At 36.8% G+C, this 23,017-nt stretch overlaps 4 protein-coding genes and 2 pseudogenes across 4 annotated transcripts; 5 read left to right on the forward strand and 1 right to left on the reverse strand.

Annotated features, from left to right (window-relative positions):
- Positions 1–525: 525 nt before the first annotated feature.
- Positions 526–2,725, forward strand: LOC114753891 (beta-fructofuranosidase, cell wall isozyme-like; annotated as a pseudogene).
- Positions 2,726–3,766: 1,041 nt separating this feature from the next.
- On the reverse strand, positions 3,767–4,930 carry LOC114753880 (cell wall / vacuolar inhibitor of fructosidase 1-like). The gene is made up of 3 exons (XM_028942585.1): positions 4,762–4,930; positions 4,421–4,663; positions 3,767–3,939 (listed from the first exon to the last, which is right to left on the reverse strand). Exons 1-3 carry the CDS (start codon positions 4,928–4,930, stop codon positions 3,767–3,769), a joined length of 585 nt encoding a protein of 194 aa, XP_028798418.1.
- Positions 4,931–4,961: 31 nt separating this feature from the next.
- LOC114753881 (beta-fructofuranosidase, cell wall isozyme-like) lies at positions 4,962–10,442 on the forward strand (annotated as a pseudogene).
- On the forward strand, positions 10,091–14,581 carry LOC114753884 (pentatricopeptide repeat-containing protein At2g17140-like). Its single transcript, XM_028942587.1, has 3 exons — positions 10,091–10,438; positions 10,979–13,622; positions 14,181–14,581. The coding sequence occupies exons 2-3, from the start codon at positions 11,122–11,124 to the stop codon at positions 14,305–14,307; spliced, it is 2,628 nt and encodes an 875-aa protein (XP_028798420.1). The 5' UTR covers positions 10,091–10,438; positions 10,979–11,121; the 3' UTR covers positions 14,308–14,581.
- A 2,588-nt stretch (positions 14,582–17,169) lies between these two features.
- LOC114753886 (disease resistance protein RLM3-like) lies at positions 17,170–17,960 on the forward strand. Its single transcript, XM_028942589.1, has one exon. The coding sequence runs from the start codon at positions 17,334–17,336 to the stop codon at positions 17,802–17,804; it is 471 nt and encodes a 156-aa protein (XP_028798422.1). The 5' UTR covers positions 17,170–17,333; the 3' UTR covers positions 17,805–17,960.
- LOC114753885 (disease resistance-like protein DSC1) lies at positions 17,872–21,233 on the forward strand. The gene is made up of 3 exons (XM_028942588.1): positions 17,872–18,990; positions 19,068–19,364; positions 19,451–21,233. Exons 1-3 carry the CDS (start codon positions 18,007–18,009, stop codon positions 21,008–21,010), a joined length of 2,841 nt encoding a protein of 946 aa, XP_028798421.1. The 5' UTR covers positions 17,872–18,006; the 3' UTR covers positions 21,011–21,233.
- The last annotated feature ends 1,784 nt before the right edge of the window (positions 21,234–23,017 follow it).

The raw sequence follows: 23,017 nt of genomic DNA on the forward strand, positions 1-23,017 counted from the left end.
CTTAATATAAGAGTTAGTTGAATAATTTGAATGGAGTAAGAAAATTTGTTAAGTTAGTTACTTGTAATAAATAGGTGTTATTTTTTTTTAAAAATACTCTTATTAATTATGTGTAATAACAAAAACTATTGATACGTACAACTACTACAAAGAATATATTGAAAGAAATAGATAAATATGAGACAAAGTAGATTGAGATTTTATATTTAGGACCAAACTAGTTCTTATATGAAGGACTGATAGTATAATTTATTTTGAATCAGTAATTAATTATCCTCTGTGTCAAAATATATTATTTAACACCATTAAAAAGTGTAATTATGGTTTCTGCTCCGGCAGCGCATCCCTCGGCTGTTTCTTCACCGAAGACGATGACGATCAACAATGGGATATGCCAAAGTGCTGATTATTTTCCCTAACTTCTAACTTCACTATCTCAACCCGCACATTCTGATGAGCCCACTGCCTCCACCATGGGCTAGCCTCCACAACCCGCTTGCTTCTGGTAAACTTTGATGTTCAGGGCCGATGAGATTCAAGGGGTTATATCACTTGTTCTGCCAGTACAACCCTGAATGTGCTGATTGACCTTGTGGGAAGATTGTGTGGGGCCATTCAGTATCAAAGTATCTCGTTGGTTGTAGCATACTAGACACCGCCATCTATCTATCTGAACCATTTGATATCAACGGTACCTGGTCGGGATCAGCCACGATTCTTCCAAGCGGCGAGCCTGCCATTTTATATACTGGAGTTGACCCGCACAATCAAGTCCAAAACTTGGCCTTCCCCAAAAATGGCTCAGATCCGTACCTTACGGAATGGTTTAAGATCCCTCAGAACCCCTTAATGGCTCCAACTAGGGCTAATGGAATCAATTCAAGCTCATTCAGGGACCCTACCACTGCATGGTTAGGCGAAGATGGGCACTATAGAGTCATAGTTGGGAATCAAAGGAACAATACAGGGGTGGCTTTATTATACAGAAGTATAGATTTTCTGCACTGGGTTAAGGCCAAACACCCTCTTTATTCTGCTAAAGGCACTGGAATGTGGGAGTGTCCTGATTTTTTTCCAGTGTTGTCCAACTCCACGTTTGGCGTTTATACTTCTGTTGATGGACCTTTTGTTAGGCATGTGCTTAAGGTCAGTTTGGACGATAATAAACATGATTACTATCTCATGGGGACTTATGATGCTAAGAAGGATAAGTTTGTCCCGGATACCGGATTCCAAAATGTTGATTCTGCCTTGAGATATGATCATGGAAAGTACTATGCCTCCAAGAACTTTTTTGGTGATTCAAACAAGCGAAGGATCTTGTTAGGCTGGGTCAACGAGTCCTCATAAAAAAAGATTGATTATGTCAAGGGAGGATGGTCAGGAATACATGTAAGTGGACGGTATATTATATTGCTTTGAAACAAATTCATTGATACTTCCAAAAATGTCATGAAGATGCAATCTAAAATCTATCTGTATGCTGTGTCAAATTGAACCTAGCAATTTACTAAAGAGAATATTTTGAATGAATTAACATGTGGTTTGTAGGCCATACCAAGGGCGATTTGGCTTCACAAGTCAGGGGATCAGCTGGTGCAATGGCCGGTGGTCGAAATTGAGAAGCTGCGAGATAAACCAATCAGCTGGCAACCAGGATGCTCAAAGCTTGTCAACACATCCAAGTCACTGGTGTCACAGCTGCACAAGTGAATCTTAGGAAACCTACTTTATGTTTTTTTCCAAATATATATTGCATATTATAGTAAATAATTTAAAATAATCAGTTTGAGATTACATGAACCCGGCCCATAAGTTACTTGTTAGGCACAATAAATATAATAATCTTTAAAAGAGTTTTACTCGTATAGAATACTGTGAAACTGTTATTATGAATAGCGTCTAAACCGTTAAAATTTAATTTGGATCGCTTAGTAGTGATTAAACATTTTATTAGTTTAATTTCCTGAAATTGGTGTGGCTGAACTGAGATAGTTTTAATCTCCTTGTCTATATGGGCAGGCTGACATTGAAGTGTCATTTGATGCAAATGAGTTTGGGAAGGCACAAGTGCTGGACCATTGGGTGAAGCCTCAGCTTCTTTGTAGCAGAAAGGGTGCAGCAGTAAAAGGTGGATTGGGACCTTTTGGCTTGCTTGTGTTTGGTTCAGAAGACTTGAAAGAATATACTGCTGTCTTCTTCAGAGTGTTCATATACCAACGCAAACCTTTGGTCCTCTTCTGTAGCGATCAGGGTTTGTGCTTATCCTCTTTACAACATCAATTTTGTTATTTTCTGATTCTTATCTGACATACAGATTCAAAACTTTGTTGACAGGTCTTCAATGAATTATATCGATCATGATCTCACCACTTACGGCACCTTTCTTGATCTTGACCCTTCTCATGAGAATCTCTCACTTAGAAGCATGGTAAGTTGCAATAGTAATAAAACCATATGCTCTTATAAACTTCATTCCTTGTTCCAATATGTTAAAAACACACTGGAAAATCCTTATATAATTTTGCTTGTCTCTTTTTCACAGATTGATCACTCAGTAGTGGAAAGTTTTGGGGGAGAAGGTAGAGCGGTCATTACAGCCAGAGTTTACCCCACAATGGCAATCAATGATAAGGCTCAACTTTATATGTTCAATTACGTTGTTGCTGATGTGAAGATCACCGGCTTGAGAGCTTGGAGCATGAAGAAAGCACAAATCAATTGAAACTGAGCTCAAAAAAGTGGGATACAATAATACTAGCTAGAATCATTACATGAACAATTCACACAACAGATTTTATAAATGTTCTTGTTGTTTGTACTTTCAAAAGTATAATAAACAAGTTATATTTTTCTCTCTGATTGCCATTTCTGATTTTCCAATTAGCTCTTCCATAATATTATATATAGAGATCATCCATTCCAAAATGTAAAGGCACTAATTTAATTGGACTATGCAAAAACAGTACTGTAATAAAAAACAAGGCCTTTTAGCATTGCCATTTAATTGGTGTCTATTATATGTTGTTGAATGGGTTGTCTGTGTTGATCTTTACGTTTCAAACGAATAATACCTATCTCTCAAGTTTGAAATAGTTAAATTGTTTGATGGGATGAAATAGTTAAATTTTCAAGAAAGGTTGCGTTAATGCAGTATGCACGAAATTTATATCCTGCCACCTTGCCAGTAGTCTTACTTTCACTTTTCTCGACAACAATTTAAGTTTGATATGGGTAAATTTTTGAGTGAACAACTTGAAATAATTCAATTCTCTTATATATAATTCTTTTAAACTCATAAAAATTCAGTTATTATTTTTTTTATTCGAAATAACACAAGTTCTTCACGACAAATTTCTGGAATACATTAGATTCATTGTTCGGTCTAGATTTTGGGTCCAGAGAAAAGTAGGAGAACCTTTGATGAACAGGATTCAAGTCTCATTTCGCATTCCTAATTTGTACCAACATAATTTATCATTTTTTCACTAGCTTATTCAAGAATTTATGTCTACAAGAAGATTGGATGAATATACACACTACTTCATTAGTATTTTCATGCAACAACAGTATTTTTCCAATTTTAATGGGGAAATACAGATATATTATTTTATTATATATATTAAATAAATGAATCTTTTGGGAAAGAATATAATTATTGAAATATATATTATATGATTTTACTTTTTCTCAATTGCTATAATTATGGTAAAGTACTTTTACCGAGAAAAACAAGAGGCAATAATGTGATCGGCCGTTTAAATTCTCATAGCAATAGCCTAACAATAGCAACAGCGACCGCCGCAAGATGGCGCATAGTGTTGTTTTCTTTTGTAAGCGGCACTACAAAAAACCAGACTTTACGCGACGACTTTCGATGGCGACAAAAAAAGTCGCCGCTGAAACTAAAACTTTTAGCAGCGACTGTTTTAGTCGACGCTGAAAGTTCGCTATTGAAACCAAGATTTTCAGTGGCGACAAAAGTGTTGCCGCTGAAAGTGGACCTTCAGCGGCGACTTTTTTTGTCGCCGCCGAAAGTGGACTTTGAGCAGCAACTTTTTTAGTTGCCGCTGAAAGTTTGCTATTCAAACCAAGACTTTCAGCGGCGACAAAAGTGTCACCACTGCAGGTGGACCTTCAGCGGCGACTTTTTTTGTCGCCGCCGAAAGTGGACTTTTAGCGGCGACTTATTTTGTCGCCACTGAAAGTATAATATAATAATATATATTTTATTTTATAGTATTAATAAACAAATTCAATCTGACTCAGCGGCAAGAAGATTGGACACGAAAGGAGGCGGTTATGAGTTTGAACCTGAAAGAAGACACATTTAAGGTGAAAATATTTGGACGATGATGTGGGGAGGAGGAGTGATGTGGCAATGACCGCGATGACGTGCTGCTGGAAAACTCTTCTTTACAATCTTTGGCTTCAATTCCAGTAGATACTACGCCTTCTTCAGCAAATTTTGGGTTTCCTATTTCCAAAGCTCTCTCAGTTCCCGGAACACACAACTCTATTACAGTTTTGTACGAGTCAGCACAATATTTCAGTGCCTTCTCCTGCTTCGGTTCTAAATGTCCACTTTTTAGGAGCTGCTTGATCCTATAACCCGTGCCCTTCGCTTTCGTCGTCATGACTTTCACCATAATTAGAGCTAGCCCTGTGAATATTCATGATTCGATGATTGATTCAATGATTAATGAAAAGAGATAAATAATAGGATAATTAACATGTCAGTGTACATTTGTGGTTTATTACCCCTGACATCAGCGTCGGAGCTAGCGGGATCCGATTTGAGAGATTGAACACAGAGATTGTAGCGTGGGGTCTGCTTGCAGGTAGTCTCTATCAGGTTATTGCAGCGGCTGGGTGATATTATGGGGATTGTGACGATAGTAAAGATTATTATTAGCGTACGAGATTTCATGTTGTTCATGATGATGGAAATGAAGATAGATATGGGGATGTACTGTACTGTATTTCGCAAAATTGAATGGTGCTTGGTCTGTTTCAGCTAGCGCTATATAACATGCAAACAGTTTTGGCACAATATATATATATATATATATATATATAACATGAAAACAATTAATACAATAATAATGGATTTGGATCTTTATTCAATTAATAACGAAAATATTTAGTTTTGAAATTTTAATGTTCTTAAATGTCATTAATTACCACCTCTTGTGAATCATTAATTGCCTTTTGTTTTTACTTTTTTAAAAAAATGATTTCAAAGTACTTCCTCCAGTTTGTAATATAAAAAGTCTTATGAAAAAAATTTTTGATCCAAAATATAAAAAATTGACAGGGTGATCAAATATAGTTTTTTTTACTTTTACCTCTTGCTATAAAGAGGAGAGAGTTTTTAATGTAGGAGAAAGATGGGAAAAGTTTTCAATCAAACTCTTTAATAAGGGTAAAATAGTTACCTTTTTCATTGGTTAAAAAAAATAGTTAACTTTTATCAATTTAAAACACATTTAATGACTTAAATAATATTTCTTAACTTGTGAGAAATTTTAATTAACCCCTTATATTATGGATAGGAGATAATCAGATAATACTCTGATTTTTATTATAAGGCACTTCTCTAATCACCTCACTAGAATTTATAAGAGGTGGTTAAATCATTAACTTCATCTGAAAATGAGATTAATTTTCATTTTTACCTATTTTTAAATAAAAAAATTTAAATTTTGTATTACATTATTCTCTCTCGTTGTTAATGATTCTAAATAAGGACAATATTAGAAAAACTTAATTCATATCTCATCCGATTTATAATAAGAATTATGCATTTCTTCTAGGATGCGAATTATAATATTGATAAGAATTGGAAGAAATAATACTCTCTCTCCTCATGGTTACGAGAGCCTGCTGGTCCTTCGCATTTCTTATTCGTTCAGTGTTCTTGTCTTTAATATGCATTCCTCTTGTTTTTTTTTTTTGTCCCCCCTTTTCGATTGCTCCACCTTTCCAGTGCAAAATGTCGGCCCCCACCACGAAAATCCAAACCTAATTAGTCTTATATATATATATATATATATATATATGTAAAGATATATTTATAAGGTTTCATGCAGGTCTCCCTTGCATTATTTAGGTAACATTTGAATGAAAACTAAATCATAATTTTAAAAATGATTTTATGGTATATGAAATAAATATGTGGGGGAATTTGTCTCGATTTATAAAAAAACACTTTTTAAGAACAATTTTGGAGTATTTTAAACACCCCCTTTGAGTCAAAAGTATTTTAAAAAAAGGGTCAAATGTATTTTATTTATGATTTTCTTGTGTTTTGTGCAATTTCACTTGCCATTAGACTCATTGTACGGTCTAGATTGCGAAGGAGACGTGATTGGGAGGGAGAACCTTTGTTGAACAGAATTCAAGTCTCATTCCATATATTACTCATTTCGGTTAAAAATATAAGATTAACTATGTTCTCCATCTCTGTAAATGAAACTAACTGTACTGTTCATTATATGAATTTGTTGATAAGGATCAACTCTGCAGAAAGCAAACCTAGCTAGTTAAGAAACCAAATAAAAGAATGATAAATAACATTACAGGATCAAAATACTAATTTAATCAAAAATTGGCATGCACATATTTTACTGTATTCTTTGTCCATTTTTCCTCCTTTAGTACTTGCCTGCCCCCGGATAATGCAATGATGTTCAGCAATTTTTGCTTTTCTTCGGACATGACTTCTTGGAAATAGCACCACACATTGTGTGTGTGTGTGTAGACACCAGGATCACAAATGTAAATAATTACACTCCACAAGAACACGCACAGATGTTGTGGTATATATATCCATACAAATTGTCCCATGCACGTTAGAGGTAGAAAAGTTGGCATTAATATTGTAACAACTTTAACATATGTTCAGGGCCGATGAGATTCAAGGGGCTGTATCACTTGTTCTGTCAGTACAACCCTGAATGTCCTGATTGGGTTTGGGGGAAGATAGTGTGGGGCCATTCAGTATCAAAGGACCTCGTTGATTGGACCATACTAGACACAGCCATCCATCCATCTGAGCCATTTGACATAAATGGTACCTGGTCAGGATTGGCCACGATCCAAGTGGCGAGCCTGCCATTTTATATACTGGAGTTGACTTACAAAATCGTCAAGTCCAAAACTTGGCCTTCCCCAAAAATGTCTGAAACCCATACCTTAAGGAATGGGTTAAGATCCCTCAAAACCCCTTAATGGCTCCAACTAGGGCTAATGGAATCAATTCAGGCTCATTCAGAGACCCCACCACTGCTTGGTTAGGCAAAGATGAGCACTATAGAGTCCTAGTTGGGAATCAAAGGAACACTACAGGGGTGGCTTTTATTATACAGAAGCAAAGATTTTGTGCATTGGGTTGAAGCCAAACACCCTCTTTATTCTGCTAAAGGCACTGGAATATGGGAGTGTCCTGATTTCTTCCCAGTTTTGTGTGAGTCCAAATATGGTGTTGATGCTTCTGTTAATGAAGCTTTTGTGAGGCATGTGCTTAAAGTTAGTTTGGACGATACAAAACATGATCACTATCTCATGGGGACTTTTGATGCCAAGAAGGATAAGTTTATCCCGGATACCGGATTCCAGACTGTTGATTCGATCTTGAGATATGATTACCGGAAATATTATGCCTCCAAGTCGTTTTTTGATAATGCAAAGAAGAGAAGGATCTTGTTAGGCTGGGTCAACGAATCCTCAAGCGATTTTGTTTATGTCAAGAGAGGATGGTCAGGAATACATGTAAGTGGACGCTATGTTTATATTGCCTCGAAACAAATTCTTTGATACTTTCATAAATGTCAAGTTGAAGACGCAATAATCTAGCACAAATATTTTGCCAAAGAAAATATTTTGAACTAACATTTGGTTTAATTTGTAGGCTATACCAAGGGTGATTTGGCTTCAAAAGTCAGGGAACCAGTTGGTGCAATGGTCGGTGGTCGAAATCGATAAGCTGCGAGGAAAACCAATCAGCTGGGCAACCAGGGTGCTCAAGGCTGGCCAACCCATTCAAGTCACTGGCGTCACAGCGGCACAAGTAAATCTTAACAACCCTCCTTTATGTTTATTATAATATATAATTTAGAATAATCAGTGTGAGATTACGTCAACACATACGCAGGCTGATGTTGAAGTTTCATTTGAATCAAATGAGTTTGGGAAGGCAGAAGTGTGGGACTCCTGGGTGAATCCTTAGCTTCTTTGTAGCAGTAAGGTTGCAGCAGTAAAAGGTGGTCTGGGACCTTTTGGCTTGCTTGCGTTTGCTTCCGAAGACTTGAAAGAATATACTGCCGTCTTCTTCAGAATCTTCATATACCAACACAAACCTTTGGTCCTCTTCTGCAGCGATCAAAGCAGGTTTGTGCTTATCCTCTTCACAAGCTTTTATCAATTTTCTTAGTTTCCGATTCCTATCTGACATACAGGTGCAAAACTTTGACAGGTCTTCGATGAATCATAAGTACCATGACCTCGCCAATTATGGGACCCTCCTTGATGTTCATCCTTCTTACGAGGATCTCTCACTTTAGAAGCCTGGTGAGTTGCAAATAAATGAATATGACATCCATAAACTTCATTCTTTGTTGGTTTAAAATCCTTATATAATGCATGTGATCGTCCATTTTTGACAGATTGATCACTCGGTGGTGGAGAGTTTTGGAGGAGAAGGTAATTAAGGCAGTGATCACAGCCAGAGTTTACCCCACATTGGCAATCAATGGCGAGGCTCAACTCTATGTCTTCAATTATGGTGCTGCTGACGTCAAGATGACCACATTGAATGCTTGGAGCATGAAGAAAGCACGCATCAAACGTAACTGAAACTGGGCACTATAAAAGTGGGATCAATATGACCAGGTTTTATTTGACGTAAATATGATTACTCTTGCATGAGTGTTTAGAATATTTAATGCTTTTCCAAGAAATGTTGTCCCTATTGCAATTTTCCAACAAGTGTATATATAGAGAGAGGTGTTTTTTTTTTTAAATTGACGGTATTAATTACAAATTAGGAGTGAAAATAAAAAAAAAATCAATTTTAAGACCACTTTAATGGTATGGCTAATCGTTCTTAATGTTGGTGCTGAAATAATTAAAAGTGATATACTCATCTGATCCCATTTATAAGACACTTATAACATGTTTCACATAGACTAAAAAAAACCTTAAACTTCATTAACTCTCATTTAAAATTTAATAACTTTTTAATTTTATCCCTATTTAATATATATTATATCTCGCATAAATAAAGTCAACACAATAATAAATGAGGGGTAAAATTGTATATTTATATAAAAAATTTCTCTTGGTACCCTATAGACAGAACAAAAAATGTATTCTCTCTCTGCCCTATAAATATGACCAGTGAAGTATATTTAGAATCAGAAGAAACATTAACCCTAGTGTTGAGGGTTTTGTGAAGTTGAGGGGTTCTGGGGTTTTATCAAGGGGTTTGAATTTCTTGGTATTTTGTTTAACAAAATGTTGCTGTTGCAATTCGAATTTCTGGTTCATCCAGATACGAAGCAGATAAATATTTTTCCTTTAAATTTTATTACTATATACACAAGATATTTATGTATATGTGAAGATAAAGTTTTCATTGTGAAAGTAGGGTCTCAAGGCTTCAAAAGAAATAATAAAAGTAGGTTCTCATTTTTCTTTTGCTAAGCACATCTATCTCTGTTAGAGGTAGTCATGTAGAAGCTACTATCAGATGATAAATATAAATATTTCTTTCAATAAAAATTTAAATGTTAATTCATCATATTTTGTGGCTCTGCTAAATCCAATCTCCTTTGGTAAGGGAGTCTAAATTTTGGACCACCTCGTAACCACGTAGAAGTCACTGGGTGTCGTTGGAAACAACAAAATAAGAAGAAGTCATTGGGCCTTAAAATCTAATTGTGGCCCATTTTTTTATGTCCATTTCTCCCTCAATTGGTAAATGCTCGTACTGGATCCAAATAGCCTTCTAATTTCTCTCTTCTTCCTCTCTCCATCCCTCCCTTATTCGCTTATCGCCTCTTCTGTTTGGGGAGACTCCACTGGCCACTATCCACATTCCACACACACACTTTGCTATCCACTGTACGTGATCTTGCCTCCGACGCTATCCTTTCTATTTCATTCCTGCTCTAGCCGTCTCAGTAAAGTTTCATTGCCATTGCGTAGCTTGCCTATTCAGGTGATTTGCTCTTCTGTCACCAGCATCGTTGTTGTTCCACTCAAGATCAGCCGGCACTTCAAATCGGGATTTTTACCTCTTCGTCTTGCCTCGAGAAATGTGTTCTGACCTGCTCGATGCCTCGACTGGAGATTCTCCCGTTGGAGAGTTCCTCTGGCTTCAGTTTCTCGAAGATAGGCGACCCAGCATCCACTTCCCAGATTCTTTCGTCCGCCAGTAAGTTGCTACTGCCCTCCTTCGGTGGATGTGACTGATTAATGATAACCAAGAGAAAGTTGAATTTGGATTTTGATTAATGGTGAAAGACAATTCAAGTTGTTGACTTTGACTGTTGATTAATGGTGAAAGAAAATCGAAGTTGATTAATGGTTGCCACGACCACAACCAGGATTACATCACTTTGGTGACATTGTAATCCACTGCCGCCATTTCGGTTTAAGTGATGTAATCCCAGTTGTTTTGGTGATCCATAGTTCACGCTATTTCATTAAAGAAAACAATGCCATTTTGGAAGTCTTGGTGTTTGTCGCTTTGTCTCATGTATGATCCTAGCTGTCGGTTCATTCTAACTTGAATTTCTTCTTCGTGCAGCAATTTGTGATTTTCTAGGACTAATACTGACGAATTGTTTCAACTCAAAACCAATATTGAGTTTCTCTTTATTAAAAAACATTTTGGGTCAGTGAAGAACTAATTCGAAGCTGGAATCTCAGTCTAAAAATTGATACTATTAAATAACAACTGGTAATTTTGCAGGAGCAGCCTGAGTGAACCAGAGAGGCAGTGCGGAGGTTCTGGAAGCCCTTGGCTTACAATTTCTTTACACAAAAAATTACTCCTGCCATTGGCACTGCAGCCTTGACGAATTGCTTCTGCTTCCTCACCTCTTTATCAATTCAATGGATCAAACATCAAAGCTTATCAAAGCTCTTTTCAAGAACACCAGGAATCCCAGACTTGCATGGCACCTCTTCAAGCGCATTCTGTCTTCATCTTCTTCCTCCTCATCTCCTTGTTATCTTCGTTCCATACCTATCATTGTACGTATCCTTATTGGCGCACAAATGCACAAGGAGATCGATGAACTCCCCCAACTCCTTCTTGTCTCACGGAACCTTGATGTTGGCCTTGCGTCTCTCACTTCCTTTGTTCAAATCCTGGCATCATTGGGCCACCTTGATAAGGCTGTCTTACATTTCAAATCCCTTAGAACTCGATTTCCAGCAATGCCTCCTGCGGTTTCTTTATACAATGTACTTCTTCAAGCTAGTCTTAAAAGGAAGCAGCCAGATTTTGTTAAATGGCTGTACACAGACATGATTGCGGCTGGGGTTAAACCAGAAACTTATACGTTTAATCTCTTAATTCAATTATTGTGTGACTCTGGTCATTTAGATGATGCTCGAGACCTGTTTGATAAAATGTCTGAAAAGGGATGTCAGCCAAATGAGTACAGTATTGGGATTCTTGTTCGTGGGTTTTGTAGAGCTGGGTTCACTGCCCAAGGCCTAGAGCTTCTCAACCAGTCAAAGAATGGTCATCCTTTCCCGAATAAGGTAGTGTATAATACTCTGATATCTAGCTTTTGTAGAGAAGATCGAATTGATGAAGCTGAAAAATTAGTCGAAAGGATGAGAGACCAGGGTCTATTTCCGGATGTTGTTACTTTTAACTCTAGGATATCGGCGCTTTGTAGAGTGGGCAAAATTTTAGAAGCGTCAAGAATTTTCAGGGACATGCAAATGGACAAAGAGCTTGGACTTCCAAGGCCTAATATCATAACTTACAATATAATGCTCAAAGGGTTTTGCAAGGAGGGCATGTTGGAGGAAGCGAGTGCTCTGCTTGATAAAATGAAAAAAGTTGGTAATTTTATGACATTAGAAAGTTATAACACATGGTTGTGGGGCTTGGTTAGAAACGGAAAATTATCAGAGGCTCGGTTAGTTCTCAATGAAATGCTCAGCAAAGGAATTCAACCAAATATATACTCCTACAACATTATAATGGATGGGCTCTGCAGGAAACATATGCTGTCGGATGCACAAACGTTGATAGACCTGATGAGAAATAATGGTATTTGCCCTGACACCGTAACTTATAGTATTCTCCTCCATGGGTTCTGTAGCAAAGGGAAGATTATTGAGGCAAAAAATATTCTTCGGAAAATGATCAGGAATGATTGTTCCCCAAATACTTACACTTGCAACATATTACTGCACAGCCTTTGGAAAGAAGAGCGAACATCAGAAGCAGAGCAAATGCTGCAAAAGATGAACAAAAAAGGATACCAATTCGATACAGTTACCTGTAATATAGTCGTCAATGGTCTTTGTAGGAGGGGTGAATTGGACAAAGCGGTTGAAATTGTTAGTGAGATGTGGACTAACGGACCTGCTTCCCTTGATAAAGGAAACTTAATTGCCAGCCTAGTAAATGACATCCAAAATGTATCAAATAGATTTCCAGATGTGATCACATATACAACCATAATTAATGGGCTATGCAAGGTTGGGAGGCTCGAGGAAGCAAAAAAGAAATTTATAGAAATGATGGCAAAAGGTTTGCACCCTGATTCTGTGGTCTATGATTCATTCATTCAGAGTTTCTGTAAGCAAGGAAAGATATCATCTGCTTATCGTGTCCTGAAGGATATGGAGAGAAATGGTTGCAGCAAGACTCTTCAGACTTACAATTCATTGATTATGGGCTTAGGAAGTAGAAACCAAATATTTGAAATCTATGGTCTGATGGATGAGATGAGAGAAAGAGGGATATGTCCAGATGTTTGCACATATAATAATATTATTAGCCATCTTTGCGATGGAGGGAAGATAAAGGACGCCACTTCCCTTTTACATGAAATGCTGGATAAGGGCATAACTCCGAATATATCCTCCTTCAAAATATTGATAAAAGCTTTCTGCAAATCCAGTGACTTTGGATATGCATATGAGCTATTTGAGGTAGCTCTGAGCGTATGTGGCCAAAAGGAACCCTTGTACAGTTTGATGTTCAATGAATTACTAGCTGGAGGAATGGTCTCTGAAGCAATGGAGTTGTTTGAAGCTTCATTAGATAGATCTTTCGGATTGAAAAATTTCATGTATAAAGATCTAATTGATCGACTATGCCAGGATGATAGGTTAAATGATGCTAATTTTCTTCTCCATAAATTGATTGATAGAAAATACGAGTTCGATCATTCATCATTCATGCCAGTGATTGATGGCTTAAATGAAAAGGGAGACAAGCAACAAGTTAATGAACTTGCAACGCAGATGATGAAATTGGCTTTAGGAGATGGCTATGGAAATAAGACTTGCTACAGTGAAAGAAGGAACATCAATGGAAAAATTAACAAGGCTGGTGGAAGTGACTGGCGAGATATATTGCACAGGTATTGTAATGAGGATAATCTTTTTCACCAATTTTTTCATCTCTCTTCATTTGCTGTTATTTGAATTGTCTTGGGAGACATACCTTGTTCTTTTCTTTTGTGGCTTATAAGGGGCTTGATTAAAACCTAAAAAATCCCAAAACTGTCTTAATTATAAATTATCAAAGTAAGTGAAATGGTGTAGGGTTCGCGCGAGTGACTGACATTTTCGGATGGGATTAGTCAATCTGCCTGTGTAGTTTTAAAGGTTGCTACCATATCTCTTGGGATATGACCATTGTTATGTAGAACTGTTGAATAATTCACCAAGTTTCCAGAAAATGTAATGTTATATAGCATGGTACTCTTGACATGATATAATCTTTGCGTTAATTGCTATTTCCTTATATTAATAGGCATTCGTGCACACAATTTAGGATGCTTGGGTATTCAGAATAACGTGAAAAAAAATTTTATTTTCATGTGAGGTGTAAAATGCTGTTGGCTTTTAAGATCAAAAGTGTACTCCTGCGTAACGTGTAATATTCATGTTTAATAATCTGTTACCTGTTTTAACAGGGACGACGGCAGTGGAATTGCATTGAAAACTCTCAAGCATGTACAAAAAGGCTGGGGTCAAGGAAGCATATCAAACTTGCAGCCTCTGAAAAATTATTTCGACGATTACTATGATGGGAGTGGTTAAATTTCTGCCAAGTTCCCTAATTTTATTTTATTTTATTTTTTTGGTAGATGGAGGGAGAAGCATGAGAACGTAAAGGCTTAAAATATTACAAAGAACGAAATAGAATATCCCTCTCTCTATAATACACACACCAAATAGTTCATAAAAACTGCTGAAGAAGCTCTATAGAATGACTGAGCTGTGTACAAATTCCTCAGATGCCTCTCAATTATCGCAGAATCTCTCTTTTCTGATGATTCGGTGATATTTGTTAGATAGTATTTTGACCATCCAATTCCTTTTTCTCATAACATCAAGAATTTTAATTTTATTTTAGATTATTCATATATTAATATGATAAATATATAATAGAAAATAAAAAAATAAAATTGAATTAGATTTGCAGTTGATTATCCAGCTTTAAAATGGTTGGCCTAAAGCTTGGATGAGCATTGATTACAACTAGATTTTACACCGTGTGGGGGCATTTTCTCTTTTTGGTTGAAGTCTAATAGAAGGAAAGCTTTCAATGAGTTTTATTTGTTGGAAAAATATATATATATATATATATATAAGTGATGTTATAAAAAGAATATGCAAAAAGAAAAAAAAAGTAAGAAATTAATTAAAAAAATTTGTAATTTCCATGTGCATTTATAGTCTCTTATCGCTTCATAATTTTGCGCCAAACAGTGTTGCCTCATGCTCTAATCTTTTGTGGCTTTTTGTCTGTAAATAGCATTCCCCACAGACCACTTCGGCCCCTCTTCCCTTCGATGTCGACGCCGGCAAACCTTTGTTACGGATTTTGTTTAGTATCTGGAAACGGCCTTCAGTGAATAAGCAATGCTTATAATTCTAGTCTTCCCATTGTTTAAATGTTCTTTCGGTACAACCTAAAGATTGTTTCTTCTCTGATGCAACACGTCATAACGAGAGGCTTTGCAAAAGCTGATCCGCTTGTTCAAAATAATTTTGTCTCCGTGACCCTCCGATTGTAATTTTCTGAGACATATGGTAATTCAATATAATTGTGTGTATGTCTTTAAGAAATTTGATTAAGCTTTGGGTAATTTTTTCTCTCTCTACTCTCTTTTTTTCCCCATATGGTGCTTTTTTTTTTATTCAGAAGGTATTTGAATGGAAAAAAAACTATAGTTTTAAAAATAATTTTACAATATATAAAGTAAATATGTGAAGAAGTTTGTCTAGATCTATAAAAAAATATTTTTAGAAAGCAATGTCGACAACAGCCAAACATCCCCAAATATGAAATGAACAAAAATTTGTACCGACGACAATATGTGGAGAGCATTTATGCGTTTTGATTATGCTCTGTCTTTTCCGCCCACTAATAGCACAGGAAAATTCTAACTTACTAGAACCGACTTTCTTTGAAATTTGACATTCGAACCTTGTGGAACTTCTTGCAACAGAGACAAAATAAAATAAAAGTTACCTTTGCTTTTAAAAAGAAGTGACCGAAAGAGCTACTAAAAGCAAACTAAGCATTTTTAAAAAAATTCCATCACTTCCAAGTTCATATGGTGAACAAAATGTTTTCGTATTTATTAGCATATATTCTAGAAAAAATTAGTTTTTGAGTCTTTCAAATTTTGATTTAATTATGACACAGTACGTTAACTGCTACCTAGTCACTAAACTTTTAACTATTCAATCCTTAATTTTTTTACCCATTTACTAAATTACCCCTAGGCACGTGCACTCACCCCGGGACATCCTACATGGCTTGCTGACACTGATAAAAATTGGTGATGTGGCTTCCAAGGAAGCTAGAAAATTTTAAAAAAAAAAAGAAAAGGAAATGCCATTCCATTTCCGCGCCTTCGTCTTTTTCCGCTCCCCACCTCTCAATTCTCAAACTGGAAACTCTGCTTTCTCTCCATCCCTCTGTATTTGCCTTTCAATCTTCTTCTTCATTGTCTTGCCGAGCTCCACCTCTGTCGTTTTCTGGCTAGTGGTTTCACCCACTATAGTGATAAAAACCTTGAGGAAAATCATCTCCTTTCTTTCAAAACCAGTCTCCATAATCCCCAGCTTCTTGCTTCATGGAACTCCTCAGCCCCACACTGCAACTGGTTGGCGTTGCTCATGAGCTCGACTGAGTTACCTCACTTTCTCTTTCCACTCTGCCCCTCAAAGGTCCGCTCTCTTCGTCCCTGTCCTCTCTTATCAAATTTACAGTCCTCAACGCACTCTCTGTTTCTGGTGCTCAAAGAATTATATCGACTCTGCTTTATTTTTTCCCCCCTTCAAATTTTATCGCTTACTGGGAAGCTACATCACCATATTTTATCCGTGTCAGCAGGCATGCAGTACTCAGGCTGAGTTGTACTACAATAAAATATTATAATTAGAAAGGAAGAACATATGCCGAGGATTACTTTATTAACTAAAAAAATTAAAAACTGAATTTTAATTAAGTTAAAATTTCAGCAACTAAATCATTGACGTGTTAAGGACTGAGCAGTGACCACTGAAAGTTAAGGACTTTCAGTGATTAAAAGATTAATTTTTTCTGTATTTTAAAAGTCTCACTCTAATGGTTTCGTGCTTCTCTCTCTAACTCGCATTTCATTCCCACAGATCACTTTGACTCCGATCGCTCTTCCCTTCCGTGTCGCTGGCAGCAAACCTCCTCTTATTACAGATTTTGTTTCGTATCTCATTTGGGTATTGCGTGATTATGGCTTCTATTTCGATATTTATTTACCTGAACACCATATCCATGACCTTAATGGCTAACACGGTTTGATCTTATCATTTTCCTCCTAATTGCTCTTTCTTTGATCATCCAGGTTGTTGCTGGCATACGTTTCCTATGTGATAATATTTTTTGGCGGTGGCGACTGCAATAACATCTTGGTCCAGTTTTGTTTTCATCTTATTTGATTAACTCTTGAGGCTTCTGTTTTCCCTCCCTACTCCTTTCTGTTCTTTTCTTTCTGCTTAAACTCATCTCTCCTGTTACTCAAGCAAGCCAAGATTTACCTGTGATAGGCAATCTTCTGTGCTTGTTCTTTCTAATGGACTCTTTTTCCAAGTTGTCGGGTATACAACATGATGTCTTCATCAGCTTCAGGGGCACAGACACACGTCATGGTTTCCTTAGCCATTTGAGAAAGGAACTGCGGCAGAAGCAAATTGATGCCTACGTAGATGACAGACCTGAAAGTGGAGATCAAATATCACCGGCGCTTTTAAGGGCCATTAAAGAATCACTCATTTCATTGATCATATTTTCAAAGGACTATGCTTCTTCAAAGTGGTGCTTAGAAGAACTTGTGCAGATTATTGAATGTATGGAGAAGCAAAAACAGATTGTAATTCCCGTTTTCTATAACACTGACCCCTCAAATGTGAGACATCAGAAAGGATCTTATGGAGATGCTTTATCGAACCATGGCGAATGTTATGAGGAAAGGGTGCCAATTTGGAGATCAGCTTTGAAAGAGGCTGCTAATTTATCTGGGTTTCATTCATCAAATTATGAGTAAGCTCTTTCCTTTGAACACTTTTTCCATTATGCAATGATGCCACTGAATTTCAGTCTTCTAACTTTCTTATGGTTATAGGGATGAGGCTGAGCTCATAGAAGAAATTGCCGAATCTTTGTCAACAAAGTTGAATATATTGTACCGAAGTGACTTCACAGATCTTGTTGGAATTGATGAAAGAATTGCAGAATTAGAATCATTGATGGATCAAGGGTCAAAAGATGTCCGTGTCATTGGAATTTGGGGTATGGGCGGTATCGGTAAGACAACCATCGCAGCTGCAATATTCTATCGATCTTGTTTTGAATACGAAGGGCATTGTTTTTTGGCAAACGTGAGAGAAGAAACTGAAAATCGTGGCATTATTTATTTGAAGAATAAAATGCTTTCTTCACTACTGAATGAAAATGATTTACAAATTGGCACCCCATATCTCATGCCCCCTTTCGTTAGGAGAAGGCTTCTTCGAAAAAGGATTCTGGTTGTTCTTGATGATATTAGTGATCCAGATCACCTTGAAAATTTAGTAGGAGCACTTGATTGCTTTGGATCTGGTAGTAGAGTCTTAATAACTACTAGAGATAAACAAGTGCTTGCTAAAAGAGTTGATGAAATATACGAGGTTAAGCCATTGACGTTTGATGATGCTGCTCAACTTTTTATGTTGAATGCCTTTGAGAATAATTACGTAGACATTGAGTGGATTAAATTATCAAGGAAGGTGATTAGTAATGCTAAAGGAATTCCATTGGCTTTGAAAGTTTTGGGCTCCTTTCTTTATGGCAAAAGCAAGGAAGAATGGGAAAGCCAACTTGAGAAGCTAAACAAAATGCCACATGCGAAAATTCAAGATGTGATGAGATTGAGTTATGATCAACTAGATAGGGAAGAGAAGAACATTTTCTTATATATTGCTTGTTTTTTGAAAGGATATGAATCACAACAAATAATACTTCTGTTAAATGCCTGTGGTTTCTCAACAATTATTGGATTGAGGGTCCTCCGAGACAGAGCTCTCATAACTGAAGTTAAAGAATCAGCTATCAGAAAATCAAGAATATTTATGCATGATTTAATACAAGAAATGGGTTGGGAAATTGTTCGAGAAGAATCAATTGATAATCCTGGAAACCGTAGTCGACTATGGGATGCTAATGACATATATCATGTATTAAAACATAACATGGTAAGAGTCATAATCCTGTGTTTATATACTTACAAATTATATTCTGTTTTTCCTCTTATGCTACTCCTATTTTGCAGGGGACTGAAGCCATTCAAAGCATAACTCTGAATGTGGCAAAAATTGAAGATCTGCAGTTAAGTCCAAAAACCTTGTCCTCAATGGACAATCTGAAATTTCTCAATTTTTATAAAGGTGCTTTTGAAAAGGGGAATTTACATCTTCCCAGTGGTCTTGAATTTTTGTCGAATCAGCTCAGACTTTTGCGTTGGGATGACTACCCTTCCAAGTCATTGCCGGCAACATTTTCGGCTGAAAACATTGTTACTATGAAAATGTACAATAGCAAACTTACAAAACTTTGGGATGGTGTCCAGGTAAATCTATATCTTTCTCGAAATGGTGTTTGGAAATTTGTCAAGAATTGTTTGTTTACGTGAACCCTCTCATTTGATTGTTACAGAACCTCGTGAATTTAAGGGAGATTCAACTTGCTGAATCAGAGTACCTGATTGAGCTTCCTGATTTTTCAGAGGCTAAGCTTCTTAAAAATGTCAATCTTAGCTATTGTACAAGGTTGCGTAGTGTTCATCCTTCTGTTTTAACTCTCCCCAATCTCAACCAATTGAGGCTTGTAGATTGCAAAGCCCTTACTAGCCTTACAAGCAGTGCCCCTCTAAAATCACTTACATTTCTCGTGCTCAGTGGATGTTCGAGACTCCGAGAGTTTTCAGTAACATCAGAGAAAAGGTTAGAACTGTTTCTTTCAAACACAGCCATCAATGATGAACTGTGGTCATCAAGTGGACGCCTTGGCAACATTGAAGAATTGAGTGTAGATGGCTGCCAAAGTCTCACAAATCTCCCCTACAAGTTAGTTGACCTTAGTGGTCTTCGTTCTCTTAGTATTTCTGGTTGCAACAAGTTAGCATCAAATCTGCATTTCCTATTAAATAAGTTACGCAGTTTGAAAAATTTGTCACTGAATAATTGTAGCAGCTTATTTGAACTGCCCGAGAACATTAGTTTCTTGTCATCGTTACGTGAGTTGTCACTCACAGGGTCAACTAATTTGACAACACTGCCTGCTAGCATCAAGCATCTTTTGAGGCTACAATGTCTTAGGTTGGACGAATGCAAAAGGCTTCAATCCCTGCCAGAACTTCCACCCTCTATTGCACACTTGTTTGCAAGGGACTGCACTTCCCTCGAGACCCTAAAGTTAACTTCAATGTCTACAGTCTCATTGGAAGATGAAGTATGCTTTCACTTTGGAAATTGCATGAAATTGGATCGGCAATCAATTAAAGTTATTGAGGCAAAAGCGCTGCTTGAGATGGATAAATTAGTATCAGCTGTTGAAACAGGCACTGCTTGGACTATGCAGGCTCAACTTGTATATCCAGGAAGCAAAGTTCCAGAATGGTTCATGTACAGGTCAACACAGTCTTCCATCACTGTGGATCTCTTCTCCATTCCACGACCTAAGGATTGGAGTTTTATATTCTGTGCAGTTGTTTCTCACTCTGAATCCTTCGTTTACTTTGAAACTGAGTGGTATTTTAGTGATGGCCAACAGGTTTTGGATGAGATTATGTATTACTTTTGCAAACATATTGGCATCATTCAGTCAGATCATGTCTGTCTCTGGTATATCTCAGAGCTTCCTTCACAGGTGCAAAGGATAATTGAAGAGAAGAATACTGATCAGAGCACCACTGGTCATGAATCAGTTGAAATAAAATTCATTGTTAAAACTCCTAGTCCAGTTCCAGTTTTGGATGTCAAGGGGTGTGGGGTATGCCCAACGGGTGCATCAGGATATCGAAATTATATTCAACAAATGGAATCGGTGTTACAGTCACAACCCAATTCATTGGGAATCAAAGGAGGTTGCTCCTGTGACAACACTAATGACAAAGAAGTGGTTCCTAGGAAGTCCAAGGATTTTATCTTCCCAAGCCCACCAACTGGGGCGTCGAAGAATAGAACACGTGGCTTGAAAGATATTATGTTTTTATGATATTAAGTTCAGATTTCCTTTTTCTTGGTGGATTGAAGCAAAAATTCAGGTGATTTGTTTTTCCTCTATTTTCCTTGACATTCAAAATGAGCTTATCCTCGTGTTGTGCTCCCTATCTGTTATTAGTTTGATAGGTTTTATGGAGATTGAGTCTTTGTAAAATCCAGTTGATGGAAATGCACAGATTGGGCAGGTTAAATTGCGTATTTAAGCTTTCCTTTTATCCGAAATGGAATGTATTGCAATGTAATCTTAATTTCCATAGGCGTATTTGGTGCACTTTTAAGAAAAAACGAAAACAAATCTTTTTAAATAGAAAATGGAAAGACAAAAATATCCCTGATAATTACAAAAATTACTTCTTTTTGCTCCCCCTCCTTTATAACCTTCTCAAACTGAGAAACTTTGCTCTTATCTTTTACTTCCTATTTTCCAAACAGAGCATTTGTACTTTTGTCACCCCATTAACAGCACACATCATACAGCTGTAGTTTTCTCCAAACCGCAAGTATGAAATATCTCACCTTTTATCTTTCACGGACTTGTGTTGCGTCCGCTTAAGAGTTACACGGAGGATCCAATTTCAGGACCAATGTGCAATGTACCATCATTTGTGTATTGGTGAAATGCAGCCTATCCTTGCAAATTCTAAGCGCTGATACTACATGCATTCCTGGCTCTCCAGTCCAACTCCCGTTTTCAAGCTTGTGGCTTTTTTGAGTAGTCACATAAATTAAAACTAAGAAATGATGCCAAAGCAGGCCATTTGAAATTCTAGGATCCTCAACTTCAGAGGATCCCCATGCCTGTGCATTATAATATAACAAAATGGGACAGAGCAAGATGTGAACGGCAAAACAGAGCATAGAGTCTCCTCAAGCAAAAAATAAAAATGAAAGAGGACAAAAAGACAAAATGTAAAACGATGCTGCTTCTTTTTTTATTTTGTTCCTTCGGAAAAGCTACAACAACACATTTTCTTGAAGTCTCACATTTGACTACTCCCTATGTCTCTAAACGTAAGTCCTAGTTTTTAGAATTGTTTTGATCCCTAGTTATAAGTCTTATTACAAAGTTCTGGATGTAATTAAAACATAATACGTCTTATAAAAGACCCCATTTACATATCTTGCCTGGCAAGGGGGCCTATGTTAGTACTTGGCTTTCAGCACATTTTATGTGTATTTAGAAGAAATGAGGTTGGTACCCCCCCCCCCAAAAAAAATCTCCCTCACTCCTGTTTTCACTGTTCTAAAATTGTGAATTCATTATTTAAGTCCATTCAACGACAAAAGAATACAGGAACGAGCAAATCTAACTCAAGCTAAAATCAATCGGCCTCGTTATTTTTGTTTCTTGGGGTTACAGCTTCTTACCCAACGCATCCTGATCAATATAAAAAGTATAAAATTTATAATAAACCAAAGCATTACCAATTAATGTTGAAATCAAACAAGAATAGTAAAGCAAGGTTCGTATAAAGTTCCAATAGCGGGAGATTCAAGTTATGTCATAATAAGGATTTTATTTTTTGCCAAGAAGAATTAGTCCAGTTGGTAAGGAATCGGCTCATAACTCACAAGGTTGTGAATTCGAATCTTACTGCTAATATGAAGACCTTGTTAGTGGACAATTTATAAATACCTCTATAAGCGCTTTTTGATGCCAGAGATATGTTCTAACCCTAGTAAGCTCCTGGTACCCAACTCATCTAAACTTTTTCTTAAAACAAAAAAAAGCCGATTGTATCTTTTCCTCCCTTCATACGTCTAACTATCCGTATGTAGCATAAACATATTAAAACTCCCACCGTGAATTATTTGAACTACCTGACAATATCAGTTTGTTGTCTTCATTACGTGAGTTAGATCTCTCAAGGACTAACATGGAGACCTTGCCTTTAAGCATCAAACTTCTTTCGAGCCTGCAACATCTTTATTTGGATGGATGTGAAAGGCTTCGATCTCTACCAGAACTCCCTCCCTCTATCTTATCACTGTCCAGCAA

The sequence above is a fragment of the Neltuma alba genome, unplaced genomic scaffold, assembly GCF_004799145.2.
Source record: "Neltuma alba isolate B1F8T4 unplaced genomic scaffold, ASM479914v2 tig00008233_pilon, whole genome shotgun sequence".
Taxonomy (NCBI): Eukaryota; Viridiplantae; Streptophyta; class Magnoliopsida; order Fabales; family Fabaceae; genus Neltuma; species Neltuma alba.